Source organism: Indicator indicator, chromosome Z (assembly GCF_027791375.1).
Source record: "Indicator indicator isolate 239-I01 chromosome Z, UM_Iind_1.1, whole genome shotgun sequence".
NCBI classification, from domain to species: Eukaryota; Metazoa; Chordata; class Aves; order Piciformes; family Indicatoridae; genus Indicator; species Indicator indicator.
Window position 1 is genome coordinate 82,003,189 of NC_072053.1, and position 17,702 is coordinate 82,020,890.

General features: G+C 43.0%; 1 protein-coding gene across 1 annotated transcript in view; it reads right to left on the reverse strand.

Moving 5' to 3' along the window:
* TDRD7 (tudor domain containing 7) overlaps nt 1-17,702 on the reverse strand; it is a 52,562-nt gene that overhangs the window by 16,738 nt on the left and 18,122 nt on the right. The window contains exons 6-8 of the mRNA XM_054398265.1: nt 16,809-17,026; nt 4,486-5,084; nt 1,577-1,763 (exon numbers count right to left, since the gene is read on the reverse strand). Coding sequence (XP_054254240.1) covers nt 1,577-1,763; nt 4,486-5,084; nt 16,809-17,026 — 1,004 coding nt within the window. The remainder of the gene's footprint in view (nt 1-1,576; nt 1,764-4,485; nt 5,085-16,808; nt 17,027-17,702) is intronic.

The window sequence follows — 17,702 nt, forward strand, 5'->3', positions numbered from 1 at the left end:
ACCAGTGTTCTTCCCACTTCTCTAAACCAAACAATCTCTCAAAAAACCAAGTTCTGACACACCCCTCCAAGTTCCAGCTGGAAAGAGTAGCACTAACTTTCAGAAAAAAACAAACAATTCTAATACATATTCTATTTAAGTATTTGTGAAATTATCAACTTTAGAACTATGTTAAGCAGATCTGGCTAAAATGCTACCCAACTGAGGAAAACAAACAAACAAACAAAAAGTTATTATTAATGTTTGACATTAGACAAGAAATAATTGAAAAACTTTTTTAAGTTCTGCCATATCACAGACTCACAGAATGGTAGGGGTTACAATATCTAGCCCAACTGCTGCCAAGGCAGCTTCACCTGTCACACAGGAACATATGCAGGTGAGTTTTGAGTATCTCCAGAGATGGAGACTCCACCACCAATCTGGGCAGCCAGTTGCAGTGCTCCAGCACCTCTAAATTAAAGAAGTTCCTCATGTTTAGATGCAACTTCTTATGTTCAGGTTTGTGCCCACTACCCCTGGGCACCACTGTATGAACACTGGTCCCATCCTCCTGACACCCACCCTGTAAGTATTTATTGGTGATATTCCCCCCCTCAGTCTTCTCTTTTCCAGACTAAAATGACCCAGTCATAAGAGATGTTTTAGCTCCTTAATCATCTTTGTAGACCTTTGCTGTACCCTCTCCAACAAGTCCATGTCCTTCTTGAACTGGGAAGCTCAGAACTAGACACAGTATTGCAGATGTTAACAGGCTCGTCACAGATGACAAGAAGAGCCATCTGGCATGGCAAACATTTAACAGGGGAGTTAAATCATCTCAAAAGGGTTTAACTAAAATGCTGCCTATAACTTCCAGGACACCAGATCTACTTGGAAGGGAACACAATTACACTCTCATTGTCTTGCTATTTAGTGCATGTAAGAGATACTTCAGTACAGGACTTAAACAAGGTCTATCAGCAAGTGAATTTTGTTCTTTCTTTGTTCCGCTCCAAATAGCCTTAGTGAGTGTGACAGCACCAATCACAGATTCATAGAATGGTTTAGGTCAGAAGGGACTTTGAACAGCATCTAGTTCCAACTCCCTACCATGGGCAGGGATACCTTTCACTAGACCAGGTTGCTCAAGGCCTCATCCAACCTGGTCTTGAACACCTCCACAGAGGAACACCCACAAACTCTCTGGGCAGCCTGCTCCAGAGTCTCACCACCCTCACTGTAAAGAATTTCTTTCTAATATCTAGTCCAAATCTGCCCTCCTCAAGCTTAAAGCCATTCCTTTTCATCCTATCACTACAAGCCCTTGTAAAAAGTCACTTCCTATCACTAGGAAAGGTCCATTTTCAGTATTAAATTGCCATAGGGCCCAGCCTCACATAAACCCCAAAACTATTTATGGAGAGAAAATTGAAAGACCATTTAATTTCGTCAGCTGCCTAACTTCCACAAAGCCTTAACTTTTGATAAAAGTGAAAACAGAAGTACTTCAGAGCAGGAAAGGAGAGAATGCTAGTGTAGTGTACTCAAGACTGTGCATCTGGAGAGAAAGTGCCCCCCAAAAATAATTGCTTGCCTTTATTTTGTTGTCTTCTAGAGATATTATCCGAGCACGCAACCAAGCGTCTTCTTCAGCGTGTACTGCAACCAGTTGCCCAACACTCAGGGAATGAGCTACTGACACTGTGCTATTCTGACTATAGTAAGCTTTCATGTCATCTTCCATTTGTTCCTGGGCTGAAGAATAATCTTTGCCCACATACCTAAAAGGATTTTACAAAACAAACAAACAAACCAACCGACCACAAGAGTTAGGATGCAGCTTCGAAAAAGCTGAATAAAAACCTGAGAACATTTAAGTGCACATACGAACAAATATTTTCTAAGCACATTGGTATCCAAACCCTGTTTCCATCAGCAGGGATATAGAAAAGCAACTGACATGAAATTTGGTATTTCTATTGACAGCTAAATGTGCTCCAGCAGTGCAGAATCTAACATGCTCAACTAGATTTTTAGTAAGAGCTCTTGGTTACTACAGGCATGTAAAGCAACTTGACCACATGAGCAGAGTACTCTCTGGGACCAAGTAAGAAAGAAGTAATAAATAGATCACCTCTGAAGTTACTCAGTCATTAACAAAATACCATCTTAATCAGGTTTTCAGTAAGGCTGATTAAAAGAAGGTGTTTACAACAGCTTCTCAAATCAGCTGTCAAACCATGTGCTGTTTATGCTCAGCCTTCAGAACAACTCTGGTATTAGGCTGCTGACCTAATGGTTCATATGGAAGCAGCTGGTGTGGCACAGATCTTCTTTAATACAACTGAAAACTCCAAATGGGAAGTCCTGAGTGCTGCAGAAACAAGTCAGATTTGAGCAGATAAAAGGAAAACTTATTCCCAAATACTTATTAGTAACTTCTATTTAAATTTTGCTCAGTACTGCTCATTTTGATCACACAATTTGGATTATCATCCCATAAAAAATCCAGGTTTATTCTGGAGGCCTGCCATATGCCTGGGGTTACTGCACTATCATATATTATGCTAATTTTGTTACACAGATAGGGTTAAACCAGATCACACTCCAGGGAACCCTCCTTTTCCTAACCTTCAGCACCTAACTGCTATTGCTTTTCAGAATGACAGCCCTTTTGTTTCATTGTAAGCACCCATCTGCTTGATAATGGACAAGGAACAGGGGTGACAGTCACATATGTGCCACTTTAAAGTTTATTTCTTAGCATTTGTTTCATAAAGATACTCAACAGTACCTTAACAGAATGTAGAAGAACCAGAATTTCCTGCCTCACTCACTCTTTTCTAGCAACAGGTGAGAATCCTAATGAAGAAATGTTTTTGGCTACTCAAAGACAACTGAAAAACAATTTTTCAGATTCTTTGGCAATGAATCATGGAAAAAACAACCCCAAAAAAGGTGTGTGAGACTAATCTCTATATGCAGGTGGCCCAAGACTGCAAGTGTGCTTTCAGCACCATTTTTCACTTATCAGCTGGAACCAATTCACATGTCAAGGATTGCTGCTGGACTGTGAAAGCAACAAACACATAAAGTTCAAGACTGAGCATTCTAATACATTGCTAGAGAGAAAATTTCAGCTTTAAGGCCACTGTGTTGAATACTGCTGACCACCAAAGAGGAAGGGGATATTTGTTTTGACAGTGAAAGATCTGTAAGTAACCTGCACATAGACTTATTTCAGTCCTAATCAGTACCTCTGAGAATGATTGAAACTATCTAATGAAAGCTGAAACTGCAGAAACTAGTGGTGAAAAACCCCAGGTCAATCAATATAGTTTATGACCACACAGTGGCTTAGTTGTTCATTTGAAGCGATGTCTAAAACTTTAACATTAGCTTTGATTTGAAGCAATTTTCAAAATGATATATCCTCCTTAAAAAAAAAAAGTGTTTGGGGTTTTTAGTTAAAGAAAAAAAAAAAAAAAGAACCAGCCAAACTAAGATTTGTGCAATTTATCTCAACAGTGAAGCACAGAAAGCTTATCATGGTATTTTCTGGAACACCACAATGACATAGGTGTAAGATTCATAGAATGGCTAAGGTTGGAAGGGAACTTAAAAGATACAACCCACTTCTTCCTTGTGCTCTAAACACTGATCAGCAACCAAACCAACCAGCATTAGCAGGTTGCTGTAGGAGGGAAGGAAGCTCATCTGCCCTCAAAAGTGGTAACTGCAGTGTAATGTGAACACAATCAAGTCGACCTTGTTAGTAGAAAGTCATTTAGGAAGGCAAGCAGCACTTAGCATGGAACACTACTATGTGTTATAGTAGAGCTATTTTAAATAGCTTTCAAAAGCCCAGTCAAATCTGCTTGATTCTCAGACAACTGATCACCTCAGCACAGAAAAAGTTCCAGAAAATTTCCATTTATGCACAGAAGAAGGTTTGTTTTTTTTTAAAAATTTATTTATTTATTTTGTTGTTTTTTTTTTTTCCAGTTTCACTTTCAAAGTAAGTCAGTAACATGGATGGAATCAAAATCAGTGTTGCCTGAGAAATCACAAGTATTTGGATATGTTTCTGGGATGCTTTACAAAGCCTATCTGGCAGGTTTAGGGTATTTAAAGTGTATTTTCACTCTAGGGAGAGAGACCTGGCTAGAGAAACTTATTCTGAGGCACTGTCAGATCTACCATCATAGAGATCTATCAAGTTTCACAGGAAAGCTTACAGTAGACAATAATGTTAGGAGACAGCACTTTGAGTGCCCAAATGTTGTTATTATTTGTAGACATTCCAGTTCCAGAATTCCTGCTAACTTTGGTGTAAAATGTTTTTCACAAAAAATAAATCTTTTTTTTTTTTTCTGTGAAAGAGAATAAATTAAGTCCTACAGCCTCCTGTTATCCATTCTCTTATGGCATACCTGCACAATATGGATGTATGTATTCATAAATAAAGCAAATAAAAAGATAGACTCTGAAGTACAAACTTACCTAATGAGGACCTCGTTAGTGTTCTTCAGTTCTAACACTATGACAGACACAGATCCTTCTGATGGAATGATTAGAGGAGGAACAGTTACATTCTCTGGATACTGGTCCTTGGCTTCTTCATGCTGCTGCTCAGCTGTGGCCTTCACACTGCCATGCCTCTGGACTTTTTCAGTGGCATTCTGGTTTTCAGCAGTGTGTCTTGGGGGTTTGGCATACAGGATGGCCTTCCTGGGGACTTCAGAGACATAGTCCACTACACAGACATCTGAGAGCAGGTCAAGGTTATTTAGAATGTCTTCTGGAAATTTTGCTTGGTAAGTATCTTGGTACAGCTTGGGAAGGGCATTAGCCCAAAGACCATTGGAATACTTCAGCAAGATGTTAACAACTTTCTGCTTGAAGTCACTACTAAGTGATGCAGGTGTGGTCTCCACATTTGGTTTTAACAAAGGGTCTGCTTTTGAAGAAGTAACATTCTGAGATGCCTTTTCTGGCTCTGGTGTATCACTTTTTGATACTGGTGTATCACTTTTTGATACTCCTTTCTTAGGAGGGTAAAGAAGCCCGTCCATCTGATCACCCCGATGTACTTTCTCCACCTTGGAGAACAAAAGGCAGAGTCAATAATCAGATGCATCTTTAAGTCTAAATCATTTTGCCACTCAGATTTTTACAACATGCATTTTATAGAGACTTTGGGTGGACATCCACAGTGAGCTAAGCCTGAGGCAGTTACTACAGGGTAGTGCTTCTGGTAATGCCTCCTTCCCCATTTTGAAGGGCTACACCACAGACATAGGACTACACCAGGACAGGGCAAATATCTAATCTACGCAATACAACTTGAACTTGCTTCCAAAGAAGTTATCTTCTCTCTGTTCTCCTAAAAGGACCATAAGGTCATCTTCTGGTCTCTCTTCTCAGATGCAACAAGGGACAAGGTAAGAGGAAGCAGGCTCATGTTGTGCCAAGGGAGGTGCAGGTTGTGTATTAGGAATAATCTCTTCACAGAAAGGGCTGTCAGGCATTGGAACAGGCTGTCCAGAGAGGTGGTGGAGTCACCTTCCCTGGAGGTATTCAAAAGACTTGTGGACTTGGTGCTGAGGGACATGGTTTAGTGGTGGCAGCTCAGCAGTCGTGGTGAGATTGTGAGCTCTAGGCAGGAGGTTGGACTTGATCATCTCAGAGGTCTCTTCCAACCTCAACGGTTCTGTGATGGATACTTGCCACAAACTTAGGTCTTTTGCATATTAACCCCTGATCTTCCATACAAGCAAGCAGATGATAAACAGAAGTTTCTGTCTCAGTCTGGTAAGGGAAAGGGGATTTGATTGTACACTTCACTAACAAGAGGACACTGTCAGGCAGTGTTGCAAAGGCTGCCTGCTCTGACACAGATACAATTCTGAAATTAAGGAAGACATTTCTAGATCATAATAAATTTAATACCATTTTAAACCATGCTCACAGCCTCCTTCCAGATCCATATGTTTTACCAATCCTTATGTCTCTGCCCTTTGCTAAACTCAATTATAAAGATCTCTCATAATCTGAAGTCACAACCCTGGAAGCACCATTTGAGAACTGCAGAAACAGAACTAACAATGAAATTCCACTTCCTAAAGCTTTGCAGTTATGCAGTTTCAACCTAGATTCCCAGCAGAAATACCTATGTAGAAGTGAGATAACTGTCTACTGTCATAAAGTTATTAAGGTTTATGTGGGTCCACCTTGATGTTCCTTCCTTAGAGGAAACACTTCATTAGTTTCCGGGGTCCACATCATATCAAAGATCAACAAACTTTTTCCAGAGGCTGATCACTGCACAAAACATTGAGTAGTTGAACTCACTAGTAGTTTACCTGCTGCTACTCAGAGGTAGCATTTACTTTCATGATATTAATGTCCACACCCATCAGAACTTTATAAACCTTGCTAAAGTAATTCCTTGCTGTTGTCTTAGCACCATACAACAAGAGAGTAACAAACAAGCCTTTAAGTATTATCTTACATAGCAAGAATAATACAGGCCACTCATTATCAAGGTAACAAGACAAGAACATTTAGTTGCTATAGATGGAGGAAACAAAAATGGCCATTACTGTGTCAAAAGCCTTGTGTTTTCTTCTGTGTGCATCTCTTCATGCTCAGCCCAAACTGCAACAAGATGATGCGAGTTGAGAGAGTCAAAGCCACCCAAGGGTTACTACACAAGTGTGCTTCCATAAACTTGCTGGGCACTACACTGTCTAGACTGGTGCAAAAGCAGGCTATCAAATGGTTCTTGGGGACAGGTCTTGGTCAATTTCGATGAACACTGGTATGCATGCTGTCTAAAACTGACACAAAGCACCTCTCCTGCAAGGACAGGCTGAGAGAGTTGGGGTTGTTCAGCTTGGAGAAGAAAAGGCTCTGAGGAGACCTTATTGTGGCCTTCCAATATCTGAAGGGAGTGATAAGAAAGCTGGGGAGGGATTTTTTTTTTGGTGTTGGGTAGTGATAAGGACTCGGGGAAATGGATCCAAGCTAGAGGAGGGGAGATTTAGATTAGACATTAGGAAGAGGTTCTTCATCAAGAGGGTGGTGACACTGGAGCAGGTTGCCCAGGGAGATGGTAGAAGCCTCATCCTTGGAGGTGTTTAAGGCCAGGCTGGAGGTGGCTGTGAGCAACCTGCTCTAATGTGAGGTGTCCCTGCCCACGGCAGGGGGGTTGGGACTGCATGATCCTTGAGGTCACTTCCAACCCTGACAACTCTGTGAAATAGTTTTCATAGATTTAAAAAAAAAAAAGACAATTAGACAATATAATAATTAGACAAATAATTAGACAATTCTCATGCATTTGTAAATCCTTCATTAGTCAAAAACAAAGAAGTAATGTTTTCTGCAAGAGTAAGACATGAAAAGGCAAAACCTGCCCAGCAACCCTCAGCTCCCTGAGTTCATGAAAATGAGTCCACAAGCTTTAAGACCCTCTTAACTGGGGGCAGATGAGAGGTACTACCCTATAGACATCCATTTACTGAGGAATACCTATCTACTCTGGGACAAAATAAAAACAAATCATATAAAGGTCCTCAATGTACCACTGGTACAAGTTCTCAAGCAGATGTGCTAGTCAGCTTAACATAAGAGATAACAAAGCATGTAAGTCCATGTAACCTGGAAGGACCAAAGGCATCTTGAATGATGCATGAGAAGAAAAACCTGTACTTGTACCCTCTGCTATCAGGAATCTTCTTGTGCCTTTTGAACCACAGAGAAAGAAAGGAGCTTGGCTAAAAAGCCAAACAAAAACTTACCAGGCTTTGATAAAGCTGGAAGTGGGGAGATTCAGGCTGGAAGTGAGGAAGAAGTTCTTCCCCATGAGAGTGGTGAGAGCCTGGAATGGGTTGTCCAGGGAGGTGGTTGAGGCTCCATCCCTGGAGGTGTTTAAGGCCAGGCTGGATGAGGCTCTGGCCAGCTTGCTCTAGCGTGAGGTGTCCCTGTCCATGGCAGGGGGGTTGGAACTGGATGATCCTTGTGGTCCCTTCCAACCCTGACTGATTCTATGATTTATCTTCAAGAGACCAAAGTCTACCAAGTGGCCCCAAGAAAAAAATCAGGGCACAACACCTTGGCAGATAACGACACCCTAGATAGAGGTGAATTGATAAAGATGTCCCAAGTATTTGTGCACAAGACTGAGGAATCTGTTTAAATGACCAGCCAAGAAAACTTAAGCTCCAGAAAATACTTGGCTTTATCAGGACATTCTGTTTGAGCAGGTTGTGAAGGAATGTATGGCAGTTCTTCCTGAAAGAAGCTGGGTGCAGAGGTCTACCTTTATGGACTTCTTTCTCTTAGCTAGCTCTTTTTAACTGGTGCTTAAACACCAGTTGAAGTTTTAGCTGATGGGACTATTAAACCTTACACAAAGACTGGCAGCAGACTAAAGAGAGAAGATCCTTAGAGATCTTTAAGCCTCTTAAACTCCAATAATAGCTCTGAGGTTTTCTACACCTTGAAGCTGTTTTGAAGAGACTGTAGATGCTAACTGAGCAAACCACTTAGAGATGGGGGGGAAAAAAAGTTGTTTTATTAAATTCTTCCAGATCACTTCAATAAGCTCAAGTGGACACCATTAGACTACTGCTTGTTGAATAGAAGTTAATATTCAAGGTGCAAGGTACCTTCAAGGATGCACAACACTACAGAAACTTCTAATTATCAACAAAAGAGCTTCAATTGTGAGCAGCACTTCAAAATGTCCACTCTTTCTTCAGCACAATATTTCAGCTTAGCTTCCAGTTGAGTTTACAGACTTGCCTGCAAGGTTCTTCTCATCAGCATGGCTGGTAGGCTTGCTCTGCAAGCACAACATGCCTGCTGTCACCTCTCCCTCAGAGAGCACAAAGCAGAGTCAGAAGCTGTCAGAACGTGTTATCAGGGCAGCAAAGACTGAAGTCATTCTGCACAGAGAACCATGTTTGTTCTGGGCCTGAGTAACAGAGGGAACTCTTAAAATTAAATTAAAATAGGGAGCCCAAAAAAATAAAGCTTCATATAATAAAAAAACCTTCCCAAGATAAACACTGACACTGTAACTAAGTCAAGTAGAATGCAAAAGAGCAGCAAATCCTCTCCTTCTGACATACAGATAGAGGTGAGACGAAGGCAGACATCCTTCTGAACGTGTTGCTAGGACAAAAGCTTTTTATCTGTGTGCTTGACAAGGTGCAATAAACCATAACACTAATAGACAGAATCAAAAGATATGACCAAGATAACACCCAGTCTTGTTTAACTGTGGGTAGAGTGATGATCAAAGAGCAGATACACTGGCAAACTCCTACAGCATCATTACCTTCCAGGAAGGAAGTGAAGAAAACATCTCTTTGAAATAAGAGTTTCTAAGTTGGAGGAAGTGTCGTTCACTTTCAAGGCTGCACTCACAACTAGAACATGCAGCTATTTTCTGCCATTCTTCTGCAAGATAGGGAAAGGGAATGCAGAGCGGAAGTTGGCATTTAATGTCAGAAACAAAGTCTCATCATATGTGGCAAACAGGAAAGGTTTGGCTTTGTGACACTTGGTATCAGACAGGTCCTCAAAGACTTCTCTAAAACATCATTGATCACCACTATCACTCTGATTTGATAGAATCATTGAATGGCTTAGGTTGGAAGGAAACTTGGAGGTTATCTACTCTCACCTCTCCTCCATGGGCAGGGATGGCCCTCAACTAGATTTGGCTGCTCAAGGCCTCATTCAACCTGGCCTTGAGTACCCCCAGGGAGAAGGCTTCCACAACCTCCCTGGGCAGCCTATTCCAGAGTCTCACCGCCCTCGTACTGAAGAGCTTCTTCCTAAGATCCAGTGTAAACCTACTATTCCCTCAGCTTCAAACCATTCCCCTCTTATCCTGTTTCTAGGCACCCTTATGAAAAGTCCCTCTCCAGCCTTCCTGTAAGATCCCTTCAGGTAGACAGCTACAAGGTCCCCCTGGAGTCTTCTCCAGGCTGAACAACCACAGCTCCCTCAGCCTGTGCTCACAGCAGAGGTGACCCAGCCCTTGAATCATCTTTGTGGCTCTCCTCTGGACTCACTGGAAATGTTGGAAACAAATAATTCATCAAAAGTGTGATGCATCAATTCCTTCAGATCTGATTTAAACATGCAACACAGAAGATAGCTACCATGGTACACAGACCGCTTACAGACACTCTTCAGTGTCAAAGGCTTTTCTCATCTACCTGACTTTCCTCAACAGTGCAAGTTCAACTCCCAGCAAGGTGAGCTCCTAAAAAGTGAGGAAGTTCTTCCTGGCCTTGGTCATCAGTCCTTTGCACCTATACATTTGGCTGAGAGCCTATTTTCTCCGTCACAGGTGGCCACTACAACTCCAGGTCCCACTGTTTTTGCCAACCATTCTACATTTCAGCTCTCCACAGGCAATGGTGACAGGCCTCAAAATTAGCACTCTACTCCTCCCTGCTCTGCCAAGTAGCCACCTCTGAAAGTAACATAGTTAAAGCACCAAGCTGAAACCTTCAACCTGCTGGAAAGCAGCTGCATGGAGAAGGACCTTGGAGTCCTGGTGGACAGCAAGTTCTCCATGAGACAGCAATGTGCCCCTGTGGCCAAGAAGGCCAATGGCATCCTGGGGTGTATTAAGAAGAGTGTTGCCAGCAGGTCAAGGGAGGTTCTCCTCCTCCTGTTCTCTGTCCTGCTGAGACAACATCTGGAGTATTGTGTCCAGTTCTGGGCTCCCCAGTGCAAGGGAGAGTGGTACACTAGAGAGTGTCCAATGGAGGGCTAAGGATGATTCAGGCATACGAACATCTGTCTGATGAGGAAAGGCTGAGAGATCTGAGGCTGTTTAGCCTGGACATGAGAAGATTGGTATCTTATTAATGTTTACAAATATCTGAAGGGTGGCTGTCAAGAAGGGGCCAGGCACTTTTCAGTGGTGTGCTGTGACAGGATGAGGAGCAATGGTTACAAGCAGGAACACAAGGAAGTTCCACCTCAACATGAGGAAAAAATTCTTTACTGTGAGGGCGACAGAGCACTGCACTAGGCTGCCCAGAGAGATTGTGGAGTCTCCTTCTGTGGAGACTTTCAAGACTCATCTGGATGTGTTCCTGCTCTGGCAGGGGGGTTGGCCTTGATGATCTCTGGAGGTCCCTTCCAACCCCTGACATTCCACGGTTCTGTAAGCTGTTGAATATGCGTGCAAAGTAACCAGTTCTGGGGAAAAAAAAAAAACTCCCAGATTTGTGGGATCCTACTGCAAAGGGTGGTGTCAGACACCGTAAAGAGCTTTTCCTTACAAGGCTGTGGACGTCCCTTATGTCGTCTAGTTATAGCTTATACCCTTGGGATCCACTCTGGCTTTTAACAGCTTCTAGTCCAATGTGCAATCAATTGTTTTGCACAGGAAGCTAACTTCTTACCCTAAAAATGCCAAAAGGACACATTTAAAGGCTTGTGGAGTTGGAACTCCACAGGAACAGGACTGGAATATGCTGCCCAGAAAGGCTGAAGAGTGTCTGTCATTAGAAACACAACTAGATACAACCCTGGGGAAACTCCTCATGGAGACCCTGCTCAAGGAAGGGGGTTGCACTAGATGATCTCAAGAGGTCCGTTCCAACCTCAGTGATTCAGAACTGTTTCTGCAATATTGGAAGAATTGGCTGAGCCTTTCTGAATTTCAATTGAATTTCAGTTATCAGGACATAAGAACTACCTCAAAAAACTGCAGGCCTCCTACAATACTAGATAAAGAAAAATAATTTTTAAAGGTTTTTTGTTTAATAGCCTTTTCTTGTTAGACTAAAGGACCCTTACTGGGAAGATTGTTTAATTTCATCCAGCGCTCAGGGCTGGAATGGTTCAACCCTGCTCAGGAGTGGTTCTAGCTTGTCCCCTTCTTGCCCACCGTGCTTGCCCTCCCACTTCATTACCTCACACATACTCTCCACAGCTCCTCATGGTTTTGAGACTGACCTTTGAAAACACACAGTTACAAGTGAAATTTTGTGATGGAACAAGCCTGCTGAGCCCATCTAACAACCCTGTACTGCTGAAGGCTTACGCCAGCACTGAGGATCAGAGACATCTTTGTCAGCAGTTCCTTTTGTCTGTGCTTATTTCCACTCCCCTAATGAAGTGATGTCTTCCCAATGGGCCAGGGAAGTGCAAGATTTAACACACAAGCAGTTACAAGAGTATGTGAAGCAGGAACAAGGAAAGATGCTGTCAAACCACTGATGATTAAGACTGAGTTACAGCCTGTTCTAACACTGAGCTGGGACAGCAAAGCTGTTTTGGATCTTGCATCCTCAAGTGGCTCATGTCCACATGCACTAGGGCAGCATCTTCTCAGAGATGACTGAGACTAATTGTATTTTGCCTTGTGCTATGTTACAGACAACACATCTGGGTAAATTTTAGGCAGAACATGTCTTCTGTTCACTGAACTGATAGGACAAGGAGCAATGGATGTAAGCTGCAGCACAGGAGGTTTCAGTTCCACCTCAACACAAGGGGGAACTTCTTTACTGCAAAGGTTACAGAGGCCTGGAGCAGGCTGCCCAGAGGGGTTGTGGAGTTTCCTTCTCTTAGAGACTTTCAAGGCCCATCTGGATGTGTTCCTGTGTGACCTGAGCCAGATTGTATGGTCCTGCTCTGGCAGGGGGGTTGGACTCAATAATCTCTTTAGGTTCCTTCCAACCCCTGACACCCTGTGATCCTGTGAACTTCATTCTAAATGGTTACTGGCAGTGTGCCTAGTACTGAGACACCTGCTAAAGCAAACTGTCAGGTCAAAGACTGATTTCTTCACCAAGCATGGGAGAAGGAAGCTGTCATAATGCTAAGGCTCATCTGCAGGAGACAGTTTGTAGGGCTTGTGTAAAACTCTGCAAGCTTTTACTGATCTATACCACCAGCCATGACAGCCTGCTCCATCATCTCCTCCATGTGCAAAGTACATTAGAGCTCATAAGAATACACACTATCGACAATGTATAATCAGATCTGATTTTTCACTTCCCTCTAGTCTGTTTCTCTGTTTGGAATGATGAATTTTGCTTCACACAGCATAATCATAGCATAGAAATTCCTTCCTTGAAAGTAGAACACTGGCATACCTGAACTTGCTCTAGGAATACAACTGGTTACTATGGCAATAATCTTCTCTGACCACATCTGTTTAATCTGAACATTAAAAACACAGCTGCCAGATGTAGTAGTATGGGATACTCCAGTTCCTTAAGAGAGGATATACCACCCAGGAACAGAGATTGGGTCTGTTTAGCCTGGAGAAGAGAAGGCTCTAGGGAAACCTGATAGCAGCCTTCCAGTACTTGAAGGGGGCTACATGAAAGCTGGGGAGGGCTTGTGGTGACAGGATGAGGGGCAATGGTTTTAAAACTAGAGGAGGGGAGATTTAGACTGGACCATTAGGAAGAATATCTTTACAGTGAGGGTAGTGAGACGTTGGAACAAGTCACCCAGGGAGGTTGTGGAGGTGTTCAAGGCCAGGCTGGACAGGGCCTTGAGCAACCTGGGCTAGGGGAAGGTGGGTTGGAACCCCCACCATGGCAGGGGGGTTGGAACAAGATGATCTTTAAAGGCCCCTTCCAACCCAAGCCATTCTGTGATTCTGTATCTATAGATGTTACATGTAAAGAAGTTTGGATGCTTTGTTTCAAAAATCCTGCTTTTTCCTGCTGTTGTCAAGGAGGATATCAGACTAGGAACATCTTTGTTCTGACCCAGTACAACTTTTATAACACTCTGTATGAACCTGCTTCCACAGCTGTTCCTTTCCAGCCAGTCTTGGGGCTGGCATCTATCCAGCAGTGAGAAAGACTTGTGAGAACAAGGTTTAGAAAGAGAAGAAATGAAACAGGGGTAAGATGGTTAAAGTGGGGATCATTAAGTAATTAAATCAATCAAAGGTAGAAGATTCTGCTATGAAAAAAGCAGAAAGGTGGGAGAGTCATTTCCAGTCACCACTTTTTCCAAAGCAGTAGTCTTGATGGGAACAGAACACTGCAGATCTGACCAACAGAGCTGAGTGAAGCTTGTCTGGACAGCAAAGACTTTCTGGGTATTATATAAGGGTGGTGAGAGCACATTTATTTTCAGCCAGTTGCTCATTAAGGCTTGGCTATAATCTGTCAGTGCTAGCCACTACATAATTACTTTGTACTTCTGCATTTAGCTGTGCAAAATATGTTGCTACAAGCAAGATCCTCAAGAAAGCTAACCTAAAGAGGGGAGGTAACAGACCCATGGAGAACAAGGTCAGCCTCATTTCTCTGTAGTAGGTCCTCTTGTCTGGAAGGTGAAGACTCAAAGCAAAGACTGTCATCCTGCAATTTACAGTGATCTTTGGAGACTTCATCTCAGTAGGTAGGAAACATTTCCATTACTGGTGGTTGTAACTTGAACACAGAAATTATAATTTTCCAGAAGTCAGAAATTAAATTCCTCCCTTTCAGAGAGAGTTCAGGAGTGTGAGCTGTTCGGAAGTGAACACTGTCACCAGCAGAGTCCTCAGGTGATGAGCCTGGAGATGCTGACAGCATATAAAAAGGTTTATTGCCTGCTGGTTTGTAACTAAGCTACTGATGATCAGTAGCTGATCAGACATGAGCATGTGCTGTCTCTTTAAGAAGGTACTGAGAGAAGCACCACACATTTCTCTCTCTTCTGAGGCTAGCAGACACTCCTAGTGTAAGCACTCAACAAGGCAGAAGTAATTCAGGAATTAGTCATGGAAGCATCTCTGCTGATACTGAAGAGTACAGTCAGCCCTCTGGCACTTCAAAGGATCTACAGAGCTGTACACCTGCAGACAAACTGAACCAAGAATAAACAGTGATTGTCCTTAAGATGTATGGTAGCCTTCATGAGAAGACAAGGTCCCAGCTCAAACTTCTCCCTGCCAGAGCCATGACTATGGTTTACGTAAGTCAGTCAACTGAGATGGGCTTTACAGGCTCATTAACAGTGGCCCACAAAGACTGACTGTGCCAAGACAACTTGATAGTTCTGACTGCTGTTGTGCTGTGCCTGCCACGTGACAATGTCTCCATGGATTTAATGACTGCTTACTTACACTAAAGTGACTTTATTTACTTGCTAGAAAGAAGACAACAGACCAAGCAAATAACAAGCAAATGGACAGCAAGCACAGACTGAAGATCCTGGCTGAACAGCAACATTTTGTCTGGAATATTAGCTACCCAAATGACTAAAATTTGCTGTCTGAATTCAGTAACTCTGGCTATAAACCCTCGTGTTTAATAACAGCTTGCTCTGTGGGTAACACAAGAACTGACTGCCAGCCACCAAAGCAAACTGCTGCTGTCTGCATATGTTACTGATCTCTGTAGCAAGATATCACAAATGCATTTGAGATTGTGTTAGAACACCATGAACACATGAAATGGTCATTCCTGAAAAACAACTGTTTAATCCCAGTGAACCCTTACTTTTTTGAATTTGTTTGGGTTTTGTGGCATTTAAAGTTGTTGCACAAGAAAATACCCAGCAGCATGTACATGGAAAGTCACTTCAAGCAGACATTGTCATAACTTCAATATCCTTCTAGTGCCACAGTTTGATAGATGTTGATGAAGGTGAAAGCGTCCATTGACACAAGTCTGATGAGGAGCAGCTTAGGGGCCTGGGGTTATTCAGCCTGGAGTAAAGAAGGCTGAGGGAAAACCTTCTGATTCTCTATAACACCCTGAAAGGAGGTTCAAGTGAGGTGGGGGATTGGTCTTTGCACCAGGAGAAGTTTACCTTGGATATGAGGACAATTTCTTCCCCAAAAGGGTTGTCAAGCCCTGGAAGAGGCTGCCCAGGACAGTGGTGCAGTTCCCATCACTACAGCGCTTGAAAAGCCATGTAGGTGTGGTGCTGAGGGATGTGGTTTGATGATCCTAAAGGCCTTTTCCAGTCTAAACAATTCTATGATTTTATGACTGGACTATGAAGCTAAAGAAAGCCTTGATGTAAGTGGCACCATACCCTAAATGAAGGGTGCCACTTCATTTAGGCACCACAAATTAACCACAAATGCAGAAGGAGAAAAGCACAGCAGCTTGAGACCCTGAACCCAGTGGTGATGGCAAGTGACTGGCCCACCTCCTCTAAGTGGAGGCTCAGCCTGATACCAGATCCTGATATGAAAGACAAGCATCCCTCTGCTGATTAAGATGTACCAGACACTAAGGTTGAGCAGGAAGAGGCTGAACTGTAGTCTCTCCCTCCAACATTGCCATGTTTCACTTTCACCTATTATTGTACCATAAGCAAAATTCCGTAACCTGGACTTAAGATGTGAGAAAGACCTGTAGAAAAGCCTATAGAAAGAGAAGACTAGACAGATCTAAGACTGTTCACACAGGTTTTGCTGGTATCTAATAGATTTAAGAAGAGATAAACCCACCAATGAAGAAAAGCATAAGATGCAATAGGGAAAAAAAAAACCCAAAACTACATCATGAAAAGCAAGCATCATCAGCTGCTGTTTGGGTTTGTCAGTGTTGGAGACAGTCAAAAGGTGGCATCTCAGCAAGCTGGAGCACCTGCTCCAAGAGGCCACGGAGGCTGACCTTCTCCAAAACAAGCAACTGCTGGGGTGCTGTTTTGAAGCCATTGTCACAGTCTAGGCAAACGGGGAGCTGGGATTTCTTCTCCACTGCTACAGACTGTGAAAGGAAAAGCAGGACCACGTAAAACGACGTCTGGTAGAGGAACACTCAGGAATCCGCAGGGTACTGGCATCTTCCACAAGGATGTCACTCAATACTTACTGTGCAGACATGAGGCCAGTTCTCAAGCTGATGGAGCACTGCTGTGCTGAGCTCCTCCCAGTACATTTCCCGGTATATCTGTGGAATCTTTGACATCCAGACACCACTGCTGCACTTGCTCAGAATCTCCGCGATGCGACTTTGAACCTCATCAACACGGGCAGCAGAAGGGCCCGAGGCAGTGGTGTGTGTCTTCCCAGGGGAGGCATTCAAGTTTTCTGCCAAATAAAAATACAGCCTTGAAGTAAATATAGCCTTCTCAGCAAAGAAAAAAACAGGTGATTACCTACCTGCTTAAAAATTAAAACATGGAAGCTGCCAGCATAACATCAACTTTACCATGTAGCTGTCCTGCCCAGCATGGCTGTTTCAGTCATTTTTTTTGTTGGAGCAAGCCATGGGAAACCTCAGACATTTAGTAATTGACCTGAAGCTGAATTTTCAAGCACTGCAGTTATTTTCATAAGGCACTGCTAAATGTTTCTTCTGAAAGGATCCTGAAAGAGGTTACAGAACCCTCAGCCATACTGTTGTGGAGAAGCTGCACCAAGGCAGCATCCCAAGAAGGACAGAAGATTAATTTCTTTAGGAGTACAAGCACCAAGATACAGCAACACACCCAAAGATGTTCTTCTAAATTCATTCAGATGTACAAAACAGACCAATGATTTGCCTTTCATTCTAAAACATGTGCTGAAGGGCAGTCTGAATCCAGCACCCAGACTTTCTGTGCTACTGCACCCAAGGAAGCCCTCCAGCAGAGGAGAGAAAGGAATACCAACTGTCCAGCTACTCTGGACAACTTCATGCCTTGTGTGTAGGAGCAAGGCAGTCATGATCCCAGTTGGATGTTCCCATCACTAGAGCTTGCCTGCTCCCTCATCTCTACTCTCC